The sequence below is a fragment of the Adiantum capillus-veneris genome, chromosome 16, assembly GCF_014529385.1.
Source record: "Adiantum capillus-veneris isolate H3 chromosome 16, ASM1452938v2, whole genome shotgun sequence".
Lineage (NCBI taxonomy): Eukaryota > Viridiplantae > Streptophyta > Polypodiopsida > Polypodiales > Pteridaceae > Adiantum > Adiantum capillus-veneris.
Window position 1 is genome coordinate 129,394,180 of NC_140946.1, and position 27,132 is coordinate 129,421,311.

The window sequence follows — 27,132 nt, forward strand, 5'->3', positions numbered from 1 at the left end:
GTTGTATTATCCCCAATTTCAACATAACCAGAACTCTCTAAAGTGTGCAAGTCCTTGAACCATTCAGCATGACTAGGTATGTAATTTGATGCACCCAATTACACATACCATACGTTATCAACACATTTTGATACAATTGTAGAAATCATGTTCATCATTTGTTGCATTGAAAGAAAAATATTTTTCACTAATCTACATCCTTGCTAGCAGTTGGATAGTTCTTTTTCTACCTTCTTGAAGGATAGTCACACTCAAAGTGGTCTTGCCTGCTGCCACTTCTAGCATCCATTGCCATTGTTATTTGGATTATTTTTGCAATGAACCCCACAACTTATTTGACTCCCTGCCTCAAATATTTTCTTTATCATTGATATTTGTCTTTGATTATTATACATCTGCACAATGTCTTTGTTGGGTCGTAGGGAAACACACACAGCTTGGAGAAGACAAAGAAGCTCGAGGCGTGCAACAGAGAGTATGCATTGCTTAGTGCACAATGAAAGATAAGCTAGCCCTAGTGTGATGGGTGTATATACAATGCACAAGGGGAAAAACCTCCTAATGAGGGAAAAAATGCCCCAGCGGTCTTAAGTGTATTCACAAACATCACTACCACATATGAATGGTAACAAATCCCCCCTATGAGTGATGCGGTGAACGACAACTGGCACATAGAGTATAGGGAAGTGCCATGCCTTGACAAAAGGATCCTCCACAAAGGGGAGTACGCCCAAAGATTTGCGGAAAGTTTCAAAATTCTCACAAGGCAATGCCTTTGTGAAAAGATATGCAAGGTTATCTTGTGTTGACACATAAGCTAATCTGATCTCTCTTGCTAAGAGTATCTCCTTGAAATAGTGATAATGCACCTCAATGTGCTTTGTGAAAGCATGAAAAACTGGGCTCCTCGCAACTACCAATGCACTTTGACTGTTAGTGTAGATGATTTGAAAGTGTCCTGTCCAACACCCAAATCAACCATAAGCTGGCATCTGAGCCATACACACTCAATTGTGGCTATGAAGACTGCCATGTACTTAGGCTCACAGTTGGAAGTGGCCACAATAGGTTGCTTCTTGCTCAACCGTGGTATGCATGAACTGCTGAGCATGAAACAAAAACCACTCGTGGACACTAGAGTGTCATAACAACCTGCCCAATCTAGCTCCAAAAAAGCACGTAAATCTAGTGACAATGATCCCCCTTGGGATAAAACAACCCAAGATGTAAAGTTCCACTCAAGTAGCGAAAGGTCCGCTTAATAGCCAGCCAATGCTTAGAACCTAGACTATGCATAAATCTGCTGACCTGTATTGCATACATAAATAAGGCATCCAATTGATAAAGAAGAGGGACATCAACAAGATCACCAGCATCATGAAGACTCAACTTCAAACTTGTTTGCATGGGCGTGTCTGAGAGGCCCAGGAAACTACCTTGTTCAGATTCACCACCCAACCTCCCATATATAGCCCTTGGCCCTTGAATCCCCAGTCCACACTGGGAGCCGGCCTCCTGGCCCGGGCCCGTGACCCCCCCTGGGTATGCCCTTGGCATGCCATTACTCTCACTTGAAGAAATGTTTTCCTCCATGAAAATAAAAGTGGGAAACTTCTTCTTAAGAACACTAATGTTTTCCCAAGTGGCACCTTCTTCAAAATTGATCTTTCCACTTGACTTAAGCTTGACGACGTACATGATGACGTGTACATAAATCGTGATAGTTGAGGATTCGCTCACGTTCATGCGGTGGGGTAAGAGGTTCAGCAGATTCAACCAAAATCTGCTGGTTGACAACATTGTCGTCCCCATGCAAGCATTTACGTAAACGGCTTACATGAACTATCGGATGGACATGAGAGTTTGTAAGCACGATCACCAACTCGCTTGAGTATCTTGGAAGGCCCACAATATCTTGGAGATAATTTAGGTGTTGGCCCAGTCTTCAGACTTTCTGAATGCTCTGGCACACACAAAAATACCTCTTCCCCTTTTCAAAGGTAACTTGTCGACATTTATCATCAGCGTACTTCTTATACCGATCCTGCGCTTGTCAGACATCCTGACGAGTAAATTTTAGCATATCCATATGGTCTTTGATAAAATCCTTAACTTGTTGGAGTTTTTTGATTGCCAACCCCACCGTAACTGGTGACCTAGGTTGAAAACAATACATTAGCATGAAAGGACTAAATCAAGTCATGACATGCTTAGAACTATTGTAAGGAAACTCAAGAAGAGGTAGGTACTCTTCCCAGTCTGTTTGTTTCTTTCTAACGTATGCTCGTATCATATCCTCTAGCACTTGGCTAACTTGTTCAGTCTGACCATCCATTTTTGGATGATTTGCTGTACTGAGGTTGAGTTGTGTACCCAATTGTTTAAACACAGTCCTCCAAAAATGACTGTTAAACTTGGGATCATGACCACTCACAATGTTACTTGAAAATCCATACAACTTGTACAGATTGTCCACAGTTAACTTAGCTAATTCTAGAGTCTTTATGGTCAACTTAGTTGGAATAAACTTGTATAGTTTAGTCAACCGGTCTACGACCATCCATACCGAGTCATGACCTCGTACATTGGTTGGTAAACCCACAATAAAATCCATATAAATAATTTCTTATTTACCATTGGGAATCTCCAAAGGATGCAAGAGTCCTCTTGCCTTTAGGCACTCTACTTTGTTAACTTGACATTTCTGGCAATGCAAGACATAGTCTTGAACAAAGCTATGCAAACCTGGTCAGTAAAACTATCGTCTGACAAGAGCATAAGTCTTTTTAATGCCCGAGTGCCCTGCACTTGGACTGTCATCACAATCATAAAGAATTTGGCATCAAATGTTCGTGTCCATCGGTACACAAACTCTCCCTTTGTGGAGTAGGTACCCATTATCGATGGAGAAATTCTTCCATCTCTTCATTTCATCACTCGACGGAGGAGAACTGTGTGTGGAGGTTAACATAACACTACCAACATTGGAGTGAGAAGGATGCCACATGACTCCACACTTTGGAGTATGCGTCGTCATGCTCCCTTCAAAGAATCCAAAAACTCATTTGCGAAGTTCCGTGAACAAAAGAGAATTGATCTCAAGCATACAACTAAGAGCATCAGTCACCACATTGTATCGTCCTTTTGATACCAGAGCTTTGCATCATGCTCCTAAAGAATCTCAACCCACCTGGCTTTTTGACCCTTCAAGTCAGTTTGTTTTGTAAACCATTTTATGCTTTCGTGGTCAAACACAATCTCACACTGAGCTCCATACAAATATTGATGCCATCTCTTTAAGGCATACACTATTGCATAGAGTTCGCATTCATAAGCAGATTAATTTTGTTGCACTGAATCAAGCTTCTTGCTTTCAAATGCAATTGGTCTCCCCTAGTGTAGAAGGACTGCTCCAATAGCACAATTATTGGCATCCGTTTCCAAAAAAAATGGTTTCAAAGGATCCACAATAGCTAGAATAGGAGCTGTAGCTAATGCATCCTTAAGCGTATCAAAACTTTGTTGTTGAGTGGCACCCCACCAAAAGGTTTTCCCTTTGCCTTTCAGTTGGTCTGTCATTGGCACAACAATATGAGCATAGTTATTAATGAACAGTCGATAAAAACTTCCAAATCCCAAGAAAATCTGTAACTCTTCCAAATTTTTGGGAGAATGCCACCTCCGAATGTCATCCACTTTGGAGTGATCCATGTGCAGCACATAAGCTGAGATAACATGATAGTGAATTTCCTCCTTGAGAAAATCACAGTTTGATTCTTTGGCATATAAGTTGTTTGCTCTTAGCAATTCAAATACCTGCCTCAGATATTGCAAGCGCTCTTCCTCAGAAGCATTGTATATGAGAATGTCATTGATAAAAACAATAATAAACTTGCCCAAGTACGGTCTCAAGACGATATCCATGAGTGTCATGAAAGTTGCGAGTGCCTTGGTTAACCCAAAAGGCATAACCAAAAAATTGTAATGTCCAAACCTTGTTCGGAATGCATTTTTGGGTATATCAACAAGTCAAATACGTACTTGGTGATAGCTCGACCGCAATGTTAGATAAAGGCGGTGTGCCTCATCGTGCTTTGCGCGTGTCCGTCGGCCAGTGTCCGGTCGTCCACATGTATCTCCTTATTCTTTATACATACAAAGAATAAGGAGCTTTATTATTCTCACAGTGTGCTCATATAGTGAGATTTGGGAGCTCCACCCCACATCCCTGTGTTATGCTCTCTCTCTCTCTCTCTCTCTCTCTCTCTCTCTCTCTCTCTCTCTCTCTCTCTCTCTCTCTCTCTCTCTCTCTCTCTCTCTCTCTCTCTCTCTCTCCATCTTCGCTGCACACACACAAGTATTCAATCCATTCCTTAAGAATTGGTATCAGAACTTGGTCGGGGAGGCGGCGCAGGCGCGGATCCGCAGCGCTGTGGTTGTAGCAGTTGTTGGTGAGCAACCACCAGATCTATGCTCATGGAAGCTTGAGGGACATTCCCAAGCTTGAGAGTAGGGTGTATTGCAAATGTGTATGTCTTTTTTGCAGCCGTAATTGCAAGGAAAATGCAAATTTTCATTTCCGTAGGTCATTTCTCGGGTTCCAAAACAGTGTTTTTTGCGTAACTTTTGCATACAGAATGCGATTTATGCAAGGTTAGGGTGTAACCTGGGGTTTTGGCATGCTCCGGATGCAATGGTGATGTCCATTTGGACCGAGTTTGACCTCTAAATTTTTTCCTGCAGCAGCTATTTATTGTGTGTCGAAATGTATGATCTGTGTGGTCAAATGCTCAAGGAGACTCATGTGATTGCAGTTTGAGCTCGGCATGTATGTCTCGAGTATGTTTTTTGGTAGTCACAGATAGAGCAGGTATTTGTGTACTAGATTTGTAGGTGTTTGCAATGATGATGCAAAGTGTGGAGATTGATGCATGCATTTGGAGTGCGGTTTGATGCGCTTTGGTTGCTCATGGTTTTGAGCGTGCAGTCCCTTTGGTTACTGGTTTTGTAGCCGTTTTGCTGACGAAACTCTGACGATAATTTCCCAACAGTTTTATGCGCATTGTTGACACGATCAAGATTGTGATTGCTTGTAGCACTGAGAATTTGCGTACATTGTTTTCCCTTTTGGGTGGTGAATCATGGACGTGTTTTGCTCTGCATTTTTGGTCTTGAGCTGTGAGTGCTCGGACATTTGGAGCTTCCACTTTTGACTCTCAGCTACAGGTTGAGTCTAGTACTCCCACAAGTGCTGCCATTTGTAGTTGAGGAGATCTTTTGTAGTGTTCTGTCTTGCATACCGATTACGACATATCAAGTGTCTTGAGATTTTGCTTTGTGTATGCTTTTGTGGGATAGTGGCTAGAGTTTACTAGCCATAGTTTGTGATCGAGCTTAGCTCTCACATTGATAGGTTTACAGGCAGGTTTGAGGGTCATTTGTGAGCTGAATTTTTTAGCCATCGTTCCCTCTTTGCAGGTGTCTATGTATGGCTCATTTGTAAGCTAATTTGCGGCACAGTTGTGACATGTTTCTTTAGCTATTTTTGAGAGTTGAATTTGGGGTTGTTTTGGGACTGATTTGTAGCCATATTTTCCAGCCATACATGAGCTTGTGTTACTCTACAAGTAAAATTCTTGTTACTCTTGATAGTGGAGTTTTGACTCCCACTTTTACACAGGTTGTGTATGCTACGATTTTCTGACCCATTGTTCATTCATTGACACATTTTGGCAACAGTTTTTCACTCACATATGTATGTCATTTGTGGCACCGTTGAGCGATACTCCGGCTAGAGCGGTTTGGCTCAGTGTATGACTTTGTGAGGTGATTCCAGACGAGTACATTCCCGGGAATTTGTTGTTGTCTCCGTTGCGATTTACTGTTGAGTTTTTTTCTTGAGTTACAAAGGAGACTCTGCTAAAATTTTGCCAGATATGTATGCCTATTGCATCGTCTAGTGAGCTTGACCGTTTGCTCACCTTCTTTGCTTGAGATAGTGGTTTGCTCTTGGGTGGGAGAGTCTTGTGATCTAGAGCATTGTTTGCCATAGTTTTGGCGTGGATATGGAGACACTTGAGGGTAGAGGCGGTTCTCGCTCACGATCGCAACTGACATGTTGGCACTGCGGCCACGATGGGCATATTAGGCACCGTTGCTTCGGACGTATGAGGAAGCGGAAGAGACAGATGCATGGTGCTACTATGAGGACAGATGCTAGAGAGTATGCATGCGACAAGCATGTCACTTTTGCGTCTAGCTTGCCTTCAGACTACTTTGTGTCTTGGGATAGCACATTGTCTATGCGTTTTTTACTAGACAAGCATGTAGTTTTTCACATGACGCCACGTCGTGATTTGTTTTTCTCTTTCTCTACGAGATGTACGTTATGTACTAGGACTCAACCAGAGTCTCATTTCAGTGCGTCAATTGCAGAGTAGTGGACATTGTGTACTTCTTGGAGAGTGATCATTTCAGATGCATAGGGGATCACTGGTGATAGCCATAGGTGCTAAGAGTGGTTTGGTATACCCTTTGCATATTTTTGACACGCGAGGCAGTGTATTCTCTGTGTATTTGCAGCCATGTTTGGAGTAAGAGATGAGGCGTGTCTCTTTTACGGATGTGTTGCATGGAGAGCATGTCGTGCATTTGTCTTGTGGTGACGTTCACGCAGACACTGGTATCTCTGGGGATGCACAGCTTGGTCAGCCATCAGTTGAGGTGACATCAGTTGAGCCAGAACGATGCATTGTTCTATGATGCGTCTCATACGTTTAAGGGTGACAATGTCCTTCAGAGAGTTGTGTGTGATTGCAGTGGTGTTGATTTTGTGGTTTTGCAGTCATTCTCAACAGATATACCTTGGCCAGACGATGCTGACATGGTGATGCATAATCAGGTGGTTCCTGTTGAGGATGCATATGGCAATGAGGTTGCTGACAGGGATAGATTGGCACACATAGTGCATGTTTTGTCTGCTTTTGGGTCTCTCATGTCTGACCTTTGGTCTCGAGACTTGCTCTTGCTTATGCGGTTGGTGCATTTGCAGTGGGAGTTGTCAGTTGTGCGATGACTGACATTGGCATTGTGCATTGTGGAGCCATGCATGTCTGCCTTGTCACTTGATACTTGCATGATGAGTGTCATCGTGGCTCTAGTCCTAGTGGTATGCATGTTGCATTTCCACTAGAGCAGTTACAGATGCACTCACGTTGTTGCGTGCATTTTGAGAACCCCGTTTTTGGTAAATTTGTACATACGGACATGATGCCCGATGTCAAAATGGTGTGTGCACTTTCTTTTTGTGGGGTTTTTAGCTTGCTTTAGCAAGCATATGTACATGTACTGCAAGTCACTAGTCTAGTGACAGTTGTTGAGAGAGTTTTTTGAAGTGAGACTTGTATATAACTTAAACTCATGTACAAACTTAAAAAAGTTCAGCCAAACTCTATAATTTTGCAGGTTTGAGCTCGTTGTGTCTCCTTGATGGTTTCTGTTGCAAATTTTTGCCCCCACCTTGCCTACTCTACGTGTAGTCGTGTTGGGACAGCTCCCTGTTCGCATCAATTTTTCATGTAGCGGCATGTAGATTCAAATTTGTTCATCTTAAGCTTTCTCGCCATTCATTTTTCAAGCTTTCTCTCAAGCTTTAAAGTGCCCCAATTGGAGTTGTGCTCTTCAGGTTATGACTAGTTCTCTGCAGGGTTATGGCTATGACAGCCTAGTGGCAAATTGTGTGTAGACAGATTGGGAGGGCATGTAGCTATGAATTATGGAATTGATGTTGAAGCTGTGGGTTTGTGATGTTTAATGGTGAAAGGGGAGGCCCTTTTCTTCATATGCATTGGTCGGCGTGTGCTGTAAATCCATGCTTTGGCAGGGTTTTGCTCCTATGTGACATAGTCTCTTGGGTGGGTGACGGCCAGTAAATTCCCAAGGGGACTACTCTTGTTGGACTTGTGGTGTTTGAAAGGGATTTTCCAAAGCTTTTGGTATTATTGTAGTTCTTTTTCAACGCTCTTGGGTGACATTGCTATAGAGGTGTTTCAGTTTGCTTGTTGCCCAACAGTGTTTTGGTGCCCCCCACCGAGGATCTTCTTCAAGTGACCTTCAATTGACAGCTTTGATGGCTATGGTGATAGAGTTTCCAAGGTTCTATGGCCATGTTGGTGAGGATGCTGATTCATTTATTGAAGAGATGGAGTTTTCTTGTTTGATGGTAAATAAGGAAGATCCAATGATTATGCTCAAGATTTGTTCTTTTGCTTGAAAGAGGATGCAAGGATATGGTATGATGAGTATAATTTTTGGTTGAAATCATCTCAACCTCCATTGGTGATGACTTATGATGAATTAAAGAAGGCTTTTCTTGAGAAGTTCAAGAAGGTAGAGGACCCAACGGATGTATGGAACTCCATTGAAGGACTTGTGCAATGTGATGATCAAAGTGTAGATGCCTTTGTCAAGGAGTTCAATGCTTTGTGGAGAAGATGGTGTGTTGCTTTGGGTAGTGATGCTCCTCCTCTTATGCTTAATAAGTGTATGTTTATGCAAAGTTTGATGGCTGATTTGAAGTTATAGGTTGAGCTTAAAAGTCCACTTACATTTGAGGATGCAGTACGGATTGCAAAGCATAGGGAATGGAAGTTAGAGAGAATGCAAGAGCTTGGATTCCAAGAAGATGTGAAGCCAAATGTATCTTATGTTTTAGACATAAATATGGACAACGTATGCAATGCAGACTTCCATGTTTCTCATTCTCTTGAGCATGTGAAAGAAGAATTCCATATGCATAATGAGATCAAGATGAATGATTAAAGTATTCCATCTTTGTGGTTTAAGCGCTTTGATGTCAACCTTCATGTCAAAGATGATGATGCTAGTAAAATGGATGTAAGCAAGAAGGCTACCATGGTCATGAATGACTCTCAAATGCAAGGAAATGAGAATTTTGAATAGCCAAGTCACATGGATGATGCTTGTAATGTATGATCTAATGGGGAGGAGTATGTTTGTGATACAAATGTAACTCTGGGGAGTTCTCTTTGTGTAGATGAAGTAGTCAAAGATCACATGATGGAGGTCAAGGAAGTTAGCAATGGGAAAGATGGTGCTGTGTATGATGAGGGTTTTCAAGTATATGCTTTGGGTGATTGTATGAAAAAGGGTGATGACGCAACTAAGTATACTACTTGTGTTGTTAATGAGGACCCTATCAATGAGAAGCTTCATGGCGTGCATGATGCTGTGGGTGATCCTGCCTTAATTGATGAAGAGAATATTGAGTTTTTAGAAGATATGGAAAATGATGGAGATTCTCTTGTTATGCCTCATGTGAATATGGTGGATGCTACCTTGTTTGATCCTCTTATTAAGAAGCCTAAGGTATATATGGAAGATGGCTTACATATCAAGCATGATATGGTTGAATTGGATAGAGGCTTAATGAAGAGTGGGAAGAATGAAATGGATATGCATGAGGATATAAAAATGACTGAGGTAAAAGTTGAAGACTTTTTGGATGAGATGTTAAAGGCTTCCTTGCATGCTATAATGATGAAACGGTCTTTCTCTATTGTATTTGTTGAGAGTCCTTTATGCCTAAAGAGGATTTGGATTCTACACATGGTTTGTGCTTTCATATTAGGAGTGGGAAAACTGAGATGGCTGGTGTATCTTCATGCATTTTGTGCTTATGTTGTATGGCCTTTTGATCCAAGTGGGCAAGATTGTTATGCTACTCCTGAGCATGAATGCTCTAGTAGATTGGGGGGTTGGCAAACTATGTTGCGTGCATTTTGAGAACCCCTTTTTTGGTAAATTTGTACATACGGACATGATGCCCGATGTCAAAATGGTGTGTGAAATTTCTTTTTGTGGGGTTTTTAGCTTGCTTTAGCAAGCATATGTACATGCACTGCAAGTCGCTAGTCTAGTGATAGTTGTCGGGCTGCTGTAAGTGCCCGTGAGTGAGTTTTTTGAAGTGAGACTTGTATATAACTTAAACTCATGTACAAACTTAAAAAAGTTCAGCCAAACTCTAGAATTTTGCAGGTTTGAGCTCGTTGTGTCTCCTTGATGGTTTCTCTTGCAAATTTTTTCCCCCGCCTTGCCTACTCTACGTGTAGTCGTGTTGGGACAGCTCCCTGTTCGCATCAATTTTTCATGTAGCGGCATGTAGATTCAAATTTGGTCATCTTCAGATTTCTCGCCAGTCATTTTTCAAGCTTTCTCTCAAGCTTTAAAGTGCCCCAATTGGAGTTGTGCTCTTCAGGTTATGACTAGTTCTCTGCAGGGTTATGGCTATGACAGCCTAGTGGCAAATTATGTGTAGACAGATTGGGAGGGCATGTAGCTATGAATTATGGAATTGATGTTGAAGCTGTGGGTTTGTGATGTTCAATGGTGAAAGGGGAGGCCCTTGTCTTCATATGCATGCATCGGCGTGTGCTGTAAATCCATGCTTTGGCAGGGTTTTGCTCCTATGTGACATAGTCTCTTGGGTGGGTGACGGCCAGTAAATTCCCAAGGGGACTACTCTTGTTGGACTTGTGGTGTTTCAAAGGGATTTTCCAAATATTTTGGTGTTCTTGTAGTTCTTTTTCAACGCTCTTGGGTGACATCGCTATAGAGGTGTTTCAGTTTGCTTGTTTCCCAACAACGTATTTGGAGTGAGCCAGTGGGCATAGGTTGAGAGCCGTCTTTTCTCACCTCTTGTATATACTAGTTCTAGGCTAGTCTTCTCGCCATTTATTGGCACACAACCTTTAGTGGGAGAATGTTAGGTAAAGACGGTGTGCCTCACCGTGCTTTGCCCGTGTCCGTCGGCCAATGTCCGACCACCCACATTTATCTCCTTATTCTTTATACATGCAAAGAATAAGGAGCTTTCAATTATTCTCACAGTGTGCTCATACAGTGAGTTTGGAAGCTCCACCCCACATCCCTGTGCGTGCTCTCTCTCTCTCTCTCTCTCTCTCTCTCTCTCTCTCTCTCTCTCTCTCTCTCTCTCTCTCTCTCTCTCTCTCCCCCTCTCTTCTCTCTCCATCTTCGCTACACACGCACGCCTTCGATCCATTCCTTCACATGCAAGTCTATCTTTGTAAAATTACGAGCATGGAGAGCTTGTCAAATAGCTCATCCACTCATGGTAATGGGTACTTGTTCTTACCCACGGTAGTCGACGCACATGTGTATACTACTGTCCTTTTTCTTCACCAATAGAATAGGATAATCCCATGGTAAAGAACTCGGTTGAATAAATCTTCTGCTAAGATAGTCAGCAAGCTGACGTTCCATCTCAGCAGCCTCATAATTACTCATTCTGTAGGGTGGTTTACTGACTGGTTTATTGCCTGCAACCACGTCTATGCCATGTTGTACAGATCGTGTTGGTGGTAATCCTGATGGTAAGTCATTAAGAAAACATCTTGAAATTCCATTAATAAATCTTTTAACTGACTAGCAACCTTTGCTTGTTGAGAAGAGAGAGAAGTGCCATTGATGGAAGAGATGAGAGAGAAGCATGCAGCTTTGAGGAATGTTCAACAGATTCAATATTTGAAAGAAATTGACACAATGAGTAACAGAAGAAAACTTCTTCTATTTCATTATCAAAAGTGAGCTTCATAAATGTATGCCCAAGCAATGATGCAAGAGGTCCTAGTCTATTGACATCTCAAAAAAATCATTTAAGTTAGCCTCAAAATCAACAATGTGCTTTGGTGTAGGGAATTGTCCGTTTATCAATGTAGAGGACAATCATCGAAAGTAAACCATCTACATGATTGACTTACAAAGTTTCCTCAAGTGGACTATTCTAAAAACCATCGGTAGCCAAATAAGCATGTATCTGATCATACCAAACATGAACATCTTGCTTTAGACTATAAAGCCTTTTGCAACATGCAAACCATATTTTTCTAACCTTTTTGAACAAAAGCATGAGGCTGGGTTACATGGAGGTCCTCATCCAAACCACCATTCAAACAAGTGGTCCTTATGTCAAACTAATGTACATTGCAAAAACTTGAAACTTAGCCTTTCCCACATGTAAATGCACTCTAACTCCAAAATAGAGGCCGAAACGCGCTGAAATGGAAATTTGGATGCATGTCCCAAGGACTAAGAGAAATCTAAACCACATATCTCCCACAAAAATCATCAAAATTGGAGACTATTGTCGATGCCTCCGAAAGTCTTGCGGATGGGTGTAGTACCAGCTCAGAAGGGAAGAGAATGTGGAAACCCTTACCCTCAACCACTTTCTTTTTCTGCTCTTCTTTGTTGCTCATAGCCCCTTGGCCACAACTAGTCTTTGATACTAAGTCAAAGAATAGAGGAGAAGGGAGCTTAAGCTTGTTACCATATATATGGTAGTGATATGTGTGAACACACTTAGGACCTCCAAGGCATTTTGCCCCTCACTAGGAGGTTTCCCCCCCCTTTACATTGGGTATACGTAGAGATGTTAGAGATGCGTAAGCTCATGCACTGATTGCATTGTTTGTCAAGCGCACTATTACTCCTCACATTCCCTTATCTAAATGAGCAAAATAGGTTTGGGATATTCCGATTGGTCTTTATGCAAGTCTAATGAGGCTAAAATTGCATTGTTGTGTAAAGAGCTGGAGTCAAAGATTATGAATGAGTAAGAAGACATGGATACCTTTCTTGCTAGTATCAAGGATATTAATGTGCAACACATTTCTGTAGGCAAAGTCATTATGACAGTTCACTTGTGGAGACCGTTTTTGATACATTACCAAATTCTTACCAGATTTTTGCTAGTACTTCGAGACTTATGACCCAAGGAAACCCTCAAGCTGTTAAGTTTGATGCATTATGCACATTGTTATTATAAGAGCCACTTTCAAGAAAAATAGGGCTAAACATGTGCAATTAAACATGCTTTTTTTTGTTGCTCAAAGAAAATGTGGCAATAGCAATGTAGCCACTTCTCATGGTTCTTCTGAGAGTGGCAAAACACATGTTTTTACTTCTTCTACTGGAGTCACTTCATCAGGGAATTCTGGTGAAAAGGGAACAAACAAGATGGGTTGCCATTATTTTCAGGCTAATGATCACTTGATTAAGTAGTGTCCTAAATTGAAGGCAAAAGAGGCCAAGAAGAAAGAGGCTAGTTCCACTACAAGTGCATCTATTTTAGAATCTTTTGTAAAAGGGCATTGCGATATTGATATAGATGCAGAGTGGGCATTTAGTGTAGAGCGCACTTATGATCATTCTATCCATGATGCATGTTTGTCAATTGCTGCAAATTCACATGTGTGGTACTTTGATAGTGGTGCTTCCCTCATGGGAATACGTTCACTTGTGCCAATGATGCCTCTTTTTTGATCTAGGGAGTTGATAAGATTGTGCTGAGACTGCTATGAATTCACACTTGTTGATGCACTTTATGTACCTGGGATCAAAAAGAACCTTTTGTTTGTATTTTCCACCTCTTGAACCACCTTCAAAGCATATTTATGAAGGATTTATTTTGGGTAAGATGTAGTTTCAAAGTTTTGAAAGGATGGTTTAGTAGGGGCTACATGTAGATTGCAACTTGTGCATAGTGATGTTTGTGGGTCTATGCAAACTCTGTCCTTAGGAAATACTTATACTTCATGACTTTCATTCATGCTTACTCCAGGCATGCATGGGTGTATCTGCTTAAAGCTAAGTTTGAAGTGTTCATGTGCTTCAAGCAATTTTTGACTATAATTGAAATGTCTCTAAATGTACTATGGGCACCCTCCATTCAGATCGAGGGGGGGAGTATATGTCTCATGAGTTTACTGCATTTCTGTAAATGTACTATGGGCACCCTTCATTCAGATCGAGGGGGGGAGTATATGTCTCATGAGTTTACTGAAATGTCTCTAAATGTACTATGGGCACCCTCCATTCAGATCGAGGGGGGGAGTATATGTCTCATGAGTTTACTGCATTTCTGGCTAATCATAGGATAAAACACCAATGTATACTGATGTATACAGTATTACTGAAAGAAAAAACAGGTCCCTTATGACGTTGTCTTGATGTATGGTCAAAAGTCAAGCTTTGCCACATTCATTTTGGCTTGAGGCTATCATGTGTGCTACTTATGTACTTAAGAGGTTTCCTACGAAAGCTTTGCACTCTATGATTCCTTACGAAGCATGGCATGATAAGAAGCCATTTGTTGATCACATGCACATTTTTGGTTGTTTAGCTTATGCTTTGGTGCCACAAACGCAATGTAAAAAATTGGACAAAAAGGCTGTTAAACGAATTTTTGTTGGTTATAGTGTTGAAAGCAAAGGTTACACGTTAGTTTCAAAGTTTTGAAAGGATGGTTTAGTAAGGGCTACATGTAGATTGCAACTTGTGCAAAGTGATGTTTGTGGGTCTATGAAAACTCTCTCCTTAGGCAATTACTTATACTTCATGACTTTCATTCATGCTTACTCTAGGCATGCATGGGTGTATTTTCTTAAAGCTAAGTTTGAAGTGTTCATGTGCTTCAAGCAATTTTTGACTATGGTTACAAATGTCTCTAAATGTACTATGGGCACCCTCCATTCAGATCGAGGGGGGGAGTATATGTCTCATGAGTTTACTGCATTTCTGGCTAATCATAGGATAAAACACCAATGTATACTGATGTATACAGTATTACTAAAAGAAAAAACAGGTCCCTTATGACGTTGGCCTGATGTATGGTCAAAAGTCAAGCTTTGCCACATTCATTTTGGCTTGAGGCTATCATGTGTGCTACTTATGTACTTAACAAGTGTCCTACGAAAGCTTTGCAGTCTATGATTCCTTACGAAGCATGGCATGATAAGAAGCCATTTGTTGATCACATGCACATTTTTGGTTGTTTAGCTTATACTTTGGTGCCACAAACGCAATGTAAAAAATTGGACAAAAAGGCTGTTAAACGAATTTTTGTTAGTTATAGTTCTGAAAGCAAAGGTTATAGGTTATACCATCCACAAACAAAACGCATCTTGATTTCACGAGATATTGTGTTTGTGAAAGATTTAGTTCAACATGTACTAGGGACAATAATGTATGCTCACATGACATTTATGACACTTTGTTGCCTCTTTTTAATGGTAAAAACTTGAATGTAAATTCCAATGAGGCAAATGTACAACTTATGGTAGTTTCAAAACATGCTATGGAAATCATCTTACTCCTTAAGGAATTTGTGGATGTTTTTGCTTGGGATTACCTTAATGTGCAAGGTTTGGATCCACAATTTTATTATCACGTCATCAACTTGAAGAAGGTTGTCATGCCAACTAAGCAACGATGATATCAGATGAATCCGCATGTTGTAAAACAAGGGTAAACAGATTAAAGTTGGATTCATTTTCGGAATATATTTCACCCATTATGGTCATTCTAAAGAAAAATAAGAAGTTGCAGATCGACTATCAAAACTAAATGTGGCTACGATTCCCAATCCGTTTTCGTTGCCATTTCTAGATCCCACTTTAGATGATGTAGTAAGAAAACAAATGTACTTTTTGCATGGCTACAATAATTAAAATCAAGTTCATATGAATCCAAAAGACCAATCAAAGATGGAGTTTTTGTATGCACACGAATCAGTATGTACATGTACAAGATGTACTTGATGTGGAAAAAACTGAGAATGAGGAGGCTAGAGGCGTCATGAATCTTATGTGCTAGATTGTTATGCTTTGGATATTTTTGGTTTATGTGATGAGGAGGAGCCTCTTTGTTTTGATGAAGCACATAATTCAAAAAATTAGATGGCTGCCATGCAATCAGAATATGATGCACTTTTAGAAAATGACACATAGACTTTATGTGATTTTCCTCCTAGCGAAAAGGCCATTGGTACAAAGTGGGTTTACAAGTTGAAACGTAAGCTGATGGTGAGATTGATCGCTACAAGGCTCAACTTGTTGCAAAAGGTTATGCACAACAGAAAATCATAGATTATGAAGAGACTTTTGCTCCCACATGTCATATGACCATTGTTTGTTTTCTATGTGCATTGGTAGATCACTTTGGATAGGATGTACATCAATCAGACATCGTTACTACTTTCTTGAATGATGATTTATTTGAGGAAATTTATTTAAGGCAGCCTCGCGGTTTTGTCAAGAACTGTGCAAATGTAAGAAAGCTTTGTATGGGTTGAAGCAATCTCCTCGTGCTTGGTACGAGAAAACTGACACTCGTCTGGTTAAATGAGGCTTTCTCATCGTCACTCTATATGTAGATGATTTGTTGATTACTAGTCTGGATGAGACACACATTATTGAATTCAAGGCTGATTTGAATGCTACTTTCAAGACGAAAGACTTGGGACTGTTGCGTCATTACTTGGGCATATAGTTTAAGCAGTGTGATGGTGGTATTGCCTTGTGTCAAACAAGTTGAATAGAGACATTGCTATGTAAGTTTGGACTTGAGGACTGCAAACCTATTGCTACTCCCATGGAAATGGGTTTGAAATTGAGTCTTCATGATGCTGGTGATCTTGCCAATGTCACTCTTTATCAAACTACTATTGGATGCCTTATCTATGTATGCAATACGAGGCCCAATATTCAATTTGCAGTCTCACAGGCTAGTAGATCTATGCATAGCCCAGGGTTTAAGCATTGGTAGGATGTTAAAAGATCTTTTGCTACTTGAGTGGCACTTTACATCTTGGGATGTTTTATCCCAATGGGGGATTATTGCCGCTAGATTTACATGCTTTTTCGGACTCAAATTGGGTTGGTTGTTATGACATGCGAGTGTCCACCACAGGTGGTTTTTATTTCATGCTGGTTGAGCGAGAAGGAACCTACTGGGACCACTTCTAATTGTGAAGTTGAGTATAGGGCAGTATTTACAGCTATTGTTGAGTGTGTATGGATCAAATGTCTTATGGCTAATTTGGGTGTTGGGGAAGACACTGCAAACATCATATACACTGACAGTCAGAGCACATTGGTAGTTGCGAGGAACCCAATTTTTCATGCTTGCACAAAGCACATTGAGGTGCATTATCACTATGTCATAGAGAGACTCTCAATAGGAGAGATAAACTTTTCTTATGTGCCGACACAAGACAACCTTGTAGATCTTTTCACAAAGGCATTGTCTCGTGAGACATCCAAAGCTTTTCACAAAGCTTTGGGCTTGCTTCCCTTTGTGGATTGATCATGTCCTCAGGGCCTAGCACTTCCCCATACACAATGTGCCAGATCTCGTTCACCGCATTACTCCTAGGGGAGATTTGTTACCATATATATGGTAGTGATGTACGTGAAAACACTTACAAACGTCAGAGCATTTTTTCCCTCACTAGGAGTTTTTTCCCCCTGTACATTATATATACGCCCATTATTCTAGGGCTAACCTATCTTTCCATTGTGCAATAAGCAATACACTCTCTATTGTGTGTCTTGAGCTTCTTCATCTTCTCCAAGCTGTGTGTGTCTCCCTGCAACCCTAATTCCACAAAGCTCTTGCAAGCACACGGATACATAACCAAGAGGGCACATACTGGAGATGTAGGCTGTAAGCTGCTTCTTTTTCTTCACTATACAAAATGATAAAATAGTCTACAAAGCATAAGTAGGAAACTAAAACATAATGAAATGGCTATGTATAATGATCAATTTGAAACTACTAGTGAGTGAGTTGGCAAGAAAAGAGTCATCACTCTCGATAGGTAGACCATGTTGGTGAAGTTGGTGAAGTTGAGCTGTAGTGCCAAAGCTATAATAAACGTGTCCACTACCTTGTGCCATTGATGAAAGTGGACACCAATGATAAACCTGAGTGAACATTGTGATGAGCTTGATGTATGAACAAGGGGAGGGGACTCATGACTATTTAACACTTCAAGTGCCATATGGATCAATGGTCTCAAGGACTTGATAGGACACGATCAAATGTCCATTGTATGATCTCATGCTAAACTACAATTGGACTCATTGTGATCCCATTTGAATTGAGCACAAAGTGAACCCAAGGTGATCTCCATTTTTTGTTTTAAGTGAACCATAAGTAAACTACCTCTTAACGCCTCCTTGTTTTTTTGCTTTATGACTATACTCACATACATAGCAAGAAATGTGCAATAGCTTGTTGATAAAGACCCACACCTCACATGGGACTCTTGATAATGGAGGTTTCAATTAGTCTCGTGGAAGGTAGTGCTTGAAAAAGTCTGTTTTCCAAATACTTGGTAAATTGACCATGTTGTAAGGTTTTTATGCTACACTTCTTCAATTCGTGTGGATTTTCTTACATTTTGACATAAGAGATAGAAGTAAACTTAAGGGGGGTTTGTTGGGTTTGTGGGCTTTATCCTATGCTTTGGTATGTATCACCTCTAATCTATTGGATGCTTAGGGGGCATAAATCATGTCGTAGCATGTGGAAAAGAAGCTTAAAGTGTGTAGGTACCGATGAGGGGTATTTCTAAATGGTGTTGACTCACCTAAACTTAGTAAAATGATGCATAAAAGGGCCTAAAATAGTACCCACAAGTTCTCTAGTGGATTTGGGTTGATTTGGAGCCTCTTATGGATGTCATGTATGATGCCAGATGAGATGCCTTCTCTAGCTCTATATAATGAACCTCTTTGTACTCGCTTTCAAATCAATAAAGTTATCAATTTGTGTTTACACTCTACTCTAATTTCCATTGAGTAATTAAATTGTCATTAGCATGTCAACACCATGATAGTTCGGTGTTTTAAACTCCCTAATCCCTACAAAGTTGGCATATCAACAAAGATGAAGAGCTTTAAGTGCATCTGCTATGGTTCAACCTCTGTAACATGCAGATGTGAGTGTGTGAACACAATCCCGTAACACTAGCTCTTGCAAAAAAGAAAAAAGCCTTAGAGGTAAAAATGAAACCTTTATAGGTGGGCACTTTGGGGTTGAGTGAGAGCAAGAAATCTATAATACTTCTAAGTTCTCGGGATCGAGAATTGCACAAACAGAAGGGTAGTGAAAGCAAAAGTAGCCAGTAAAAGCAGCCACACTCACAACTTCACAAGCCAACAACAAGGTGCTTTAAATTTTCAGATAGTCTCAACATAAATGACCTTCTCCTCTCTCTCTATCTCTCTCCCCCCTGCCTGTGCATTGTGTTTGGAAAACATTCAGTTGCTTTGAAAACACCCCACCTCCATCCCCCACAGCTGCCTTCCTTCACTAGGGTTTTAGCGCCTTGTCCCTTGACTCAAAGATTTCCAATCCCCGACGCCATTGCTCCTGTTAAAGCTCTGTGGGGGTTTCTTTCTTGGCTACGGGCTGCTTCTTGCAACCAGCAAGAAGGTTTTTCTTGCTCATCGCGTATTCATCTTTTAAGGAACGCACACGCACACGCACAAGTGTATTACATTCTTCACCAGCTCAAATTCTCAAACTGTGGCTTCGCCGTCACCTCTGACCTGCATGCCAGTGAACATTCCCGCACTCACCTACACACACATGCATGCATGCATGCATTGTGAACCTTCTGTAGCCTTCGCTGTGCAAACGCTCGATCAAACACCCTTTTTGGAGAATCTCGCACCACGTTTGCAGTAAAGTCATTCTGAAAGTGTAATCGATATGGATGACAATAGTCTGCTGAGAGATAGCTGGACATGGATGGACGAGGACTTGAGGCTCGATGTTGGGTCCCCTCCAGGTAACCCACGTGCCTTTGCTTTTCACTTTGTGTCCTCTCCAGGCAATTGAAAGAACGTTTAAATTAAGGATAGATGAGATATGGCATTTAAGCGGCCCATATAAATTGTCAATCTGTTTATCTGTTTCTTTGCTGATATTTCCTTACAAAGAAACACTGCCTTTGCCATTATCTGCCTAGGTAGAAGGCAAACTCTATACACAGAGGATAATCTGCATCCGCAGATGTATGTGCAGTTGAAGCGCCTTTGTAATTATCTTTCAACTAAAAGGAACACGGAAAATGAGGTTTCAAAGGCCTACATTCCGAATGCATCGTAGGGAATTGGGCTTCACAAGTCAGCTGCTTCGTAATATCACATGATTGTTTTTGGAAAGGATGGTGATGATAATTGATGGCACATTTTTCTGGTTGTGCAGCCATGCCCGATTGTATATGGGATGATTTGGTGGACAATGAAGCTGTTGTGAGAAGCCTTTTCCCATCCTCCCCTCTTAAAGATTCAGATCCTCTTGGTGTCTCCTTGGAGCAGCAAGGTTCACACACCCACATGGGCATTCTCATCTTGTTTTGCAGTTTGTATTACCAATCATCATGTTTTTGCATTGCATGCATAATGGGTAGTAATCTTCTCAAAGGAAATGGCATTCTGCTTTAAAGAATGCTTCGTAGATGTTCCAAGCTTCAATATCATTTATATGCCAAGATATAAGTGTGTTCTGAGTTTCTTACATGTTGAGCTAAAGATTCTTGACTTTGCATTTATGTGATATAGACTCTCTGGATTGCAATCCGGCTCCTCTTAAGCGAAGGCGCATTTTGGAGTTAAGTGAAGACAATTTGATGGAGATTAATTCTTGCCTGCCTGAGCCGTCAGAGGTGATAAACACATTTTTTGAGTTATAATAAGGAACTTTTAGGTAATTAAATTGGCATACACCCAAGTGCCACATTCCCCATGATGTGCTTGCGCTCACGCCCATGTACCAGTATACATACCCTAGTTTTTGAATGCAATTTTATACTAGGCCCCGAGGAGCACATGTGGCCACCTGTGAACAAATTTCATATGAACAAATTTAATTGCAATGGTCAAATAGTCATAGGAAAATAGAAATATGGTGCTTGATAGGCCTTTTGGGTTCCCATTTTGTCATGTTTTGCATGATTTTTTATGGAATTTGTCATTTCCGAGACATGCTCATGCCAGGCCAGCAATGACTTCCTTGTTGCGGTGTGTGAGGATCTACAGCGAGCTGATCCTTCTTCATCTTCAGGCTCTGCGTGGTACATCACCAATGGTGAGCCAACTGAATTTTGGAGAGAATTTATGTGGCACTATGACGCATACTGCATATATCATGAAAATTACAATGCAATCGTGATGGACACCAAATAGCGCCTCGGGGCGGGCAGTCTTCAAAATGTGCACCATATCATATCACGTCGGTTATTAGGAGAGGATAATGTATACTCCAAAATTGTATACCTTCATATATATAAGAGGGGAATGAGGGTTTTCAAAAAACACTCAAAAGAGTAAATAGAGCATGTACATCGGAATATTATTGATAGTATCTACATAGGAAACTTTTGATGAGTGACTGCTGTGGGGATAGAGCCAATAATATGTTATTCCCTATAAATTTGCAGAGGAGTCACTTAGCTCTGTTGATGACAACATTGAGCAGTCTTCTGGAAGCTGGCGGATTGATTGTATTAGTGACAATGACACAAATCATGTGCAAGGACTAGTTCATTGCCCGGTTGACTCTCCTCTGTAAGTTGAGACGCGTTGGATGGAGTTTTCATTTTACTTTCATCACTACCCTTATCATTTGTGAATTTTTTTTGTGAAGGGCAAAGGGACCATTGCATTTTTTAAGTAACTCCCTTGCATTTTTCAAGTAACGTTTGTTGCATCTCCAGAAATTTAATTTAGAAATGTATGCTTGTCTGGGTGAGTGTATGTGTGGGAGCATATTCTGATACCAGTTGGAGACGCACTATTATGGTGAATACTAATACATAATGCAGCTGATGATTACATTATTTCTTACATGATGACCATCCTGCACTCTCCTTCACTATGGGTGAATCTAGATTTTCTCGATTCTTCTACGTGTCCGTAACTTTTATCAGCTCATCACGTTCTTCTGCATGGCTCTAAGGCGTAACTTTTATCAGCTCATCACGTTCTTCTGCATGGCTCTAAGGCGTCGGTCTTTACTTGTAATCTTTCCTTCTTTGGCACCAATCCCATTTCAAAAGTTACATGTTCTTATGTGCGAAATTCTATTTCAGAACCACCAAGGCCATAGCAGACTGCAAGAAGTCAGGTATTGATTGCAGATGTGGGAAGTCACTAGGTATAAATGTACATAAACATAAAAAATTCTTTATAACCTTTTGCAATGTTTTGTTTTCTTCAGTTTTCATGCCACCGACCAAGCGAACAATGAGCTCTGCCATCTCAAAGGGGGGGCGTCAGATTCATCGACAGACACTCAATTCTCCAGGTTTGGGTCACTCCTGCATCAATTCGTAGATTTACAGGCTTGGTTTAAGCTTCCAAACAGTTCTTTGATTACTTTCCAACAGGCTATGGTCAGTGCACAAAGTCATGGCAGGATATTGTAGAGACATCTTCTCGATTGAAGAAGCCGCTATCGGCACAGCCCTCAAAAGACTGCTTGAGTTCAAGGGAATGTGCGATTCCAGTGTTGGCATACCCCTTTGCACTCGTGAAGCCTATTGGAATACAAGGACATATTACACTTCAGGATATAAATCAAAGGATAAATTCGAGTCCTGGCAGGGTCAAGACCTGTTTTGAGCAACCCAAAAGTACATCATCATCTCCATATTCGGGCAAGTCTGTGCTTGCTCTCACAAAGATCTACACTGAAGGCAATGGGACTATCACGATAATGAGAACGAAGGGCTGATAAACATCTCATGAAACTCTGCACACTCTGAGCTATATTTTGCTTGATAATACAAGTTGAGCCCCTTAAGCCCAATTTTCAACACCATCCATTATTTTTGGATTTTCTTGAAAGCATACACCCCATATCCTTTTGGAAGCACTTAACCTTGTTAAAACCTGAGAAATTCTCACCGAATGCTTCAATGCCAAAGATGGCAGTGCTACCAAGACAGGGACTTGGTTCAAAATATAGGTCCTTTTGATTTGGCCTGAACATCTATTACGTATCGCAATGAGAAACATGGTGAACCCCATACATCGCTGTAAAATGCCGGCCGGTTGGTAGGGCTTGGCCACAAGGTAGTAAATAATTTAGAGTTGCATTCCAAAGTGTGTGTGTGTGTGTGTGTGTGTGTGTGTGTGTGTGTGTGTGCGCGCGCGAGACAGAGAGAGAGAGGGTTTTGAGACCATTGAGTTCACTATAAATATCAAGGGGTTCACAGGAATGTCAAGTACACATATTGCCTCATCTCTACATTTTACGTACCTCAAATGCCAGGTGGTAGTGTGGCGTGCCTCAATTTGATGTGGGTTTCAGGTTGGGATGGTACATGGGGCTTAATGTTTCCAGGACAGCCCCTTTAGAGTGATGATGGTGTCAGGCTGCTCTTCCGGTTGTTGTCGGGTAGTCTACCCAAGCTGCGAGCGATCGTTGACAACCATTTGCCATTGCAGTAGTAACGACTCAGACATTGCCCTTGGTGAATTTGAAGGATCTTGATGAGTTGCTTCGCTCCTAGGGTAGGTAGCCCACCTTCATGGGGTCTTGTTCAGCTATATTGCTTGCTCGAGGGTAATCTCTATGAAGGGGGATACTGAGTTTTTCTCAGCTTTGTCGTGTTGCTGCCTTGCTCACCGATCGGCTCGCATTCTACAATTGAGGTGGAGGGTTCGTACGGGGCATAACCGTTAGGCTCAATTTTGGTCTCTGTTTCCACTATTGACATGCACTTGCACTTTGAAGTCTATCCCATATCATGGATTGTGCTATATACAACTTTCTTTTGTGTGTAGTTTTTCTTCTACATAGGTAACTTTTGCACTAGGTGAGTACCTGCCATGGTTGACAACAATGATGTTTTTTTGCATGTTGTTTGTCTTGGACAAATTGGATTGAACAACTATCCACTTTGGGTATATAAAGTAATATGTCCTTGTTGCAAAGGATGTTTGGAACATTGTGCGAGGTTATGATATAAGACGAGGCTCTGTGGATATAGTTTCTTTTCATGATGACGAAGGTACTAGTAGTTATGCAACTATGTACTTTTGCCTTTTGTTGAACAGGTGAATTGGGATGTTCAAGGATACGTAACTCATGTGTTGATTGCATTTTTGTTAAGCATTCCAATACTCCACACATTCGCTAAGCACAAGCAACAAAACAAGCTTATTAGATTAGACTAGTGTCTTTGTATGTAGGTTTAAATTTGGCAAAAACTGCTTACCTATCGAAGCAGCTAGAGTCCAAGGTTAGGCACGGGGAAGATGTGGAGATTAAAGATCTCAATGAGTAGTTAATTGCTATTGGTGACGTCGTTCCAGGCAATGCTCTTGTACATACAGTTCTTGATGCTTTGTCAGATTCTTATCGAACTTTTGGCTCCACTCTAGGCTGTGATAGAGAGTAAATATGATGATATGAAGTTTGATACTCTTGTCTTTGTATTTTTGCAAGAGGCCCAATTTAGAAAAAGTAAGGCTAAGCAATGTGCTTGTTTACTTACGAAAGGGAGAGCCTTCCGTTTCTTTAGTGAGAGAGTGCAATGGACACAAACAAAGTGGATTAACACTGTGAATGAAGGTGCTGAGATTGATAGATAGAGAGAGAAGAATACGACACCAGAATGTTGTCAAACCCTCCTTCGAGGGTCCCACTCTCTATGGCGAGAGTGGTCTACTATTGATTGTACAAATCTCTACAATGCCTTAGACTTGCCGACGATGAGAACGACGACGAGATGGGTTGAAATCTGAAAACGCTAATGGCTAAAATCTGCAAATCTTGTATCTGTTGAATTTTGACTCTGTCGGTGATGATGTCGATAACGACGATGCAACGACGACGCGTTGAAAACGTAGATGCTGAAATTTGCATTTTTCGGGCTAAAACTGCAAACTATGTTGGATCTGATTGTGCGGCGAGGAGTTGCTGCGGGAAGGTGAGATCTGCGAGGTTGGGGGTTCTACTATGGCGTTTGATTGCTGAAAACTAAAAACGTTGATGCTATTTGGAGACTTGTCGCGATGAATCTGCAAAACGCTAGTAGGTCATGTTGATGCAAAAACGCTAGGGTTGAATTTTGATCTTGTTGAGGAAATCTGATAACGTTAGGATTGATTTGTGATCTGCTGTTGCAAGGTTGTGGCAAATGCAAAAATGTTGGGCTTGTCTGCAATGCTGAAAATGCTAGGTTGCTGATGTAGAAAACGCTAGGTGTCCTCTTGGGGTCATGTTGAGAAGGTGCTTGTTGAACACGCGTTTCCTGCTGCCTCCTCTGCTAGAAAGTGCTAGCGCTAGGTTTCTTATATACATGCTTGGTAAATTTGCCCTACCTAGTTCCCAACAAAGGTCACTTAAAAATAATAAGTGAAAATTGGCTAAAATAGGAAAAATAAGTCTCTCGATGGGTTCTAATGGAAATCTGATGATCATGCTGTGTGCAACTAGAGGATATGCATCTATTCTAAGTGTTTGGACATTCATGGTGTGCGAACAGACTCAAAAAATAGTCAGATCACTTCCTAATATAACTGAACTGAACCCATGTCATGAAGTAGCTTGTCTACGTACACATAGGGTTAGATGTGCACATGACATCCCCTCCTTTTCAAAGTGAGGTACTGGTACCGAACTGTATGGCGTCGAGGGAGATTGCCAACAGCGTATGGAATCCTGTGAAGGACTTTTCGCCGGCCCACTCCGATGCGTGAGTCATGCGATACTTCAACTTCATAAAGGTTTGAAACTCTTGCTTCTTTGGGCCATGCCGAAAGCGACACAAAGTCATCTGTGGCTCCTTCAATGCTTCAACTTCGTCTATAGTCATGCGTCTACCTTCTTCAAGAATTTTTGAGAATGAAAATTCCTGAAACCACTTCCAACACAAAAACATGAAGATACCCATTCCATGTAAAGTGACTGGAAAATTCGAGTCTTCCTCAAAGACTGTGCATGCAATGTAGATGAACATATAGACGGAGTCTCAAACCGTTCATCAACACACGCAAAAATTGGGATCGAATCTTGACTTTCCGATCTAAATCAATGAACTGTGGCAAATCACAATGGAAATGCCGATGCTTGATGCTCAATCTTTCTTGTGCTCTTTCGGATACTGTGTCATGCCAAGAAAGAGACATGGGAATGTGAATTCCTTGAATGCAAACATTTTCATCTTTTCATGAGTAATCTACATACATCCGTGCTCATTCATATGAGGGAATCGTGCTCATTGTACAATATGTCATGCCTATGAAAAGGGATCACATAAGGACAGTGACTAAAATACAGGTAAGTATCACGAATGAAACACTCAAACAATGCGAACTGACTAATCATTCGAACACATAATACTTCTTGTAGGGGTTCTTTGGACCTCGACTCGAGAGCCAAGATCGGTTCTTCGTGATTGATCGAATCTGCACTGAGATTAGCTTCACTAAACAAAGTATCAACTAAACCATCATCCTTGTGAACAATCACATCTTTATCCTGCAAATCATCATGCTCATGAATGATCACATCTCGATCATGCAAATCATCGTGCTTGTGGATAATCACATCTTGATCATTCAATCATCATGCTTATCATTATCAAGCAATCCATCATGCTTATCATTATCAATCAATTCAGCATGCTTATCCTGATCATGCAATGCATCATGCTTATCATTATCATCCAAATCATGTGTGTCATGCTTTGGAAAAGAAGAGACTGAGAGAGTCGCCTTTTTCTGATTCTTTTCAATCTGTGCCTGCACATTAGAAAAGAATCGAAACAACTCTTGTATGTGTTGGGCTCTTTGTTCAACTGCCAAGCATGCGTGCTCGCGCTCACGCTCAAAGGCTACCCTTCTGTTTTAGGCTGCCAAGCACGCTTGCTCGCGCTCACGCTCAATTTCGGCTCTTCTTTCTTTGGCCTCCAAGCGTGCTTGCTCGCGCTCACGCTCTATGACTGCCCTTCTTTCTTTGCGTTCACATGCTAAGGATGCCATTCTTTCTTGGTACTTACCATCAATTGCTGCCTTTCTTTCTGCTGTTCTTTTTTTGTGTTTTAACTTCCTGTCCATCATCATCTTGTCAAAAGCCTCCATAGGAGTGAGTGCAATCCTTGGCGTAGAAGGGGGAGGGTCAGAAAAACCTACTGGTGGGGAAAATTCTTCTTCGCCACTTCCATGCTCATCATCTCCATGCGAAGTATCCATTCCGCTTCAGGTAATGACCATACACTAAGTCGTGGGT

The 27,132-nt window shown here is 41.1% G+C and overlaps 1 protein-coding gene and 1 pseudogene across 2 annotated transcripts; both read left to right on the plus strand.

Moving 5' to 3' along the window:
- Positions 1 to 8,961, plus strand: part of LOC147439857 (uncharacterized) — a 29,369-nt pseudogene extending 20,408 nt beyond the window's left edge.
- A 10,110-nt stretch (positions 8,962 to 19,071) lies between these two features.
- On the plus strand, positions 19,072 to 22,984 carry LOC147439858 (protein XRI1-like). 2 transcript variants are annotated; one of them, XM_086485591.1, is made up of 9 exons: positions 19,072 to 19,678; positions 19,859 to 19,904; positions 20,098 to 20,214; positions 20,454 to 20,557; positions 20,889 to 20,979; positions 21,332 to 21,458; positions 21,983 to 22,017; positions 22,111 to 22,197; positions 22,280 to 22,984. In XM_086485591.1, the coding sequence occupies exons 1-9, from the start codon at positions 19,661 to 19,663 to the stop codon at positions 22,624 to 22,626; spliced, it is 972 nt and encodes a 323-aa protein (XP_086341717.1). In that variant the 5' UTR covers positions 19,072 to 19,660; the 3' UTR covers positions 22,627 to 22,984. The 2 variants fall into 2 exon arrangements, with proteins under 2 accessions (XP_086341717.1, XP_086341716.1); XM_086485590.1 differs by lacking the exon at positions 19,859 to 19,904.
- The last annotated feature ends 4,148 nt before the right edge of the window (positions 22,985 to 27,132 follow it).

Excerpts from the sequence above, each read along its gene's own strand:
- LOC147439858 (XM_086485590.1), top strand. The coding sequence starts at position 19,600 with ATGGATGACAATAGTCTGCTGAGAGATAGCTGGACATGGATGGACGAG. Across the intron at positions 20,215-20,453 it reads TGTCTCCTTGGAGCAGCAAG|ACTCTCTGGATTGCAATCCG; the intron begins GTTCACACACCC and ends TATGTGATATAG. Across the intron at positions 20,558-20,888 it reads GCCTGCCTGAGCCGTCAGAG|GCCAGCAATGACTTCCTTGT; the intron begins GTGATAAACACA and ends TGCTCATGCCAG.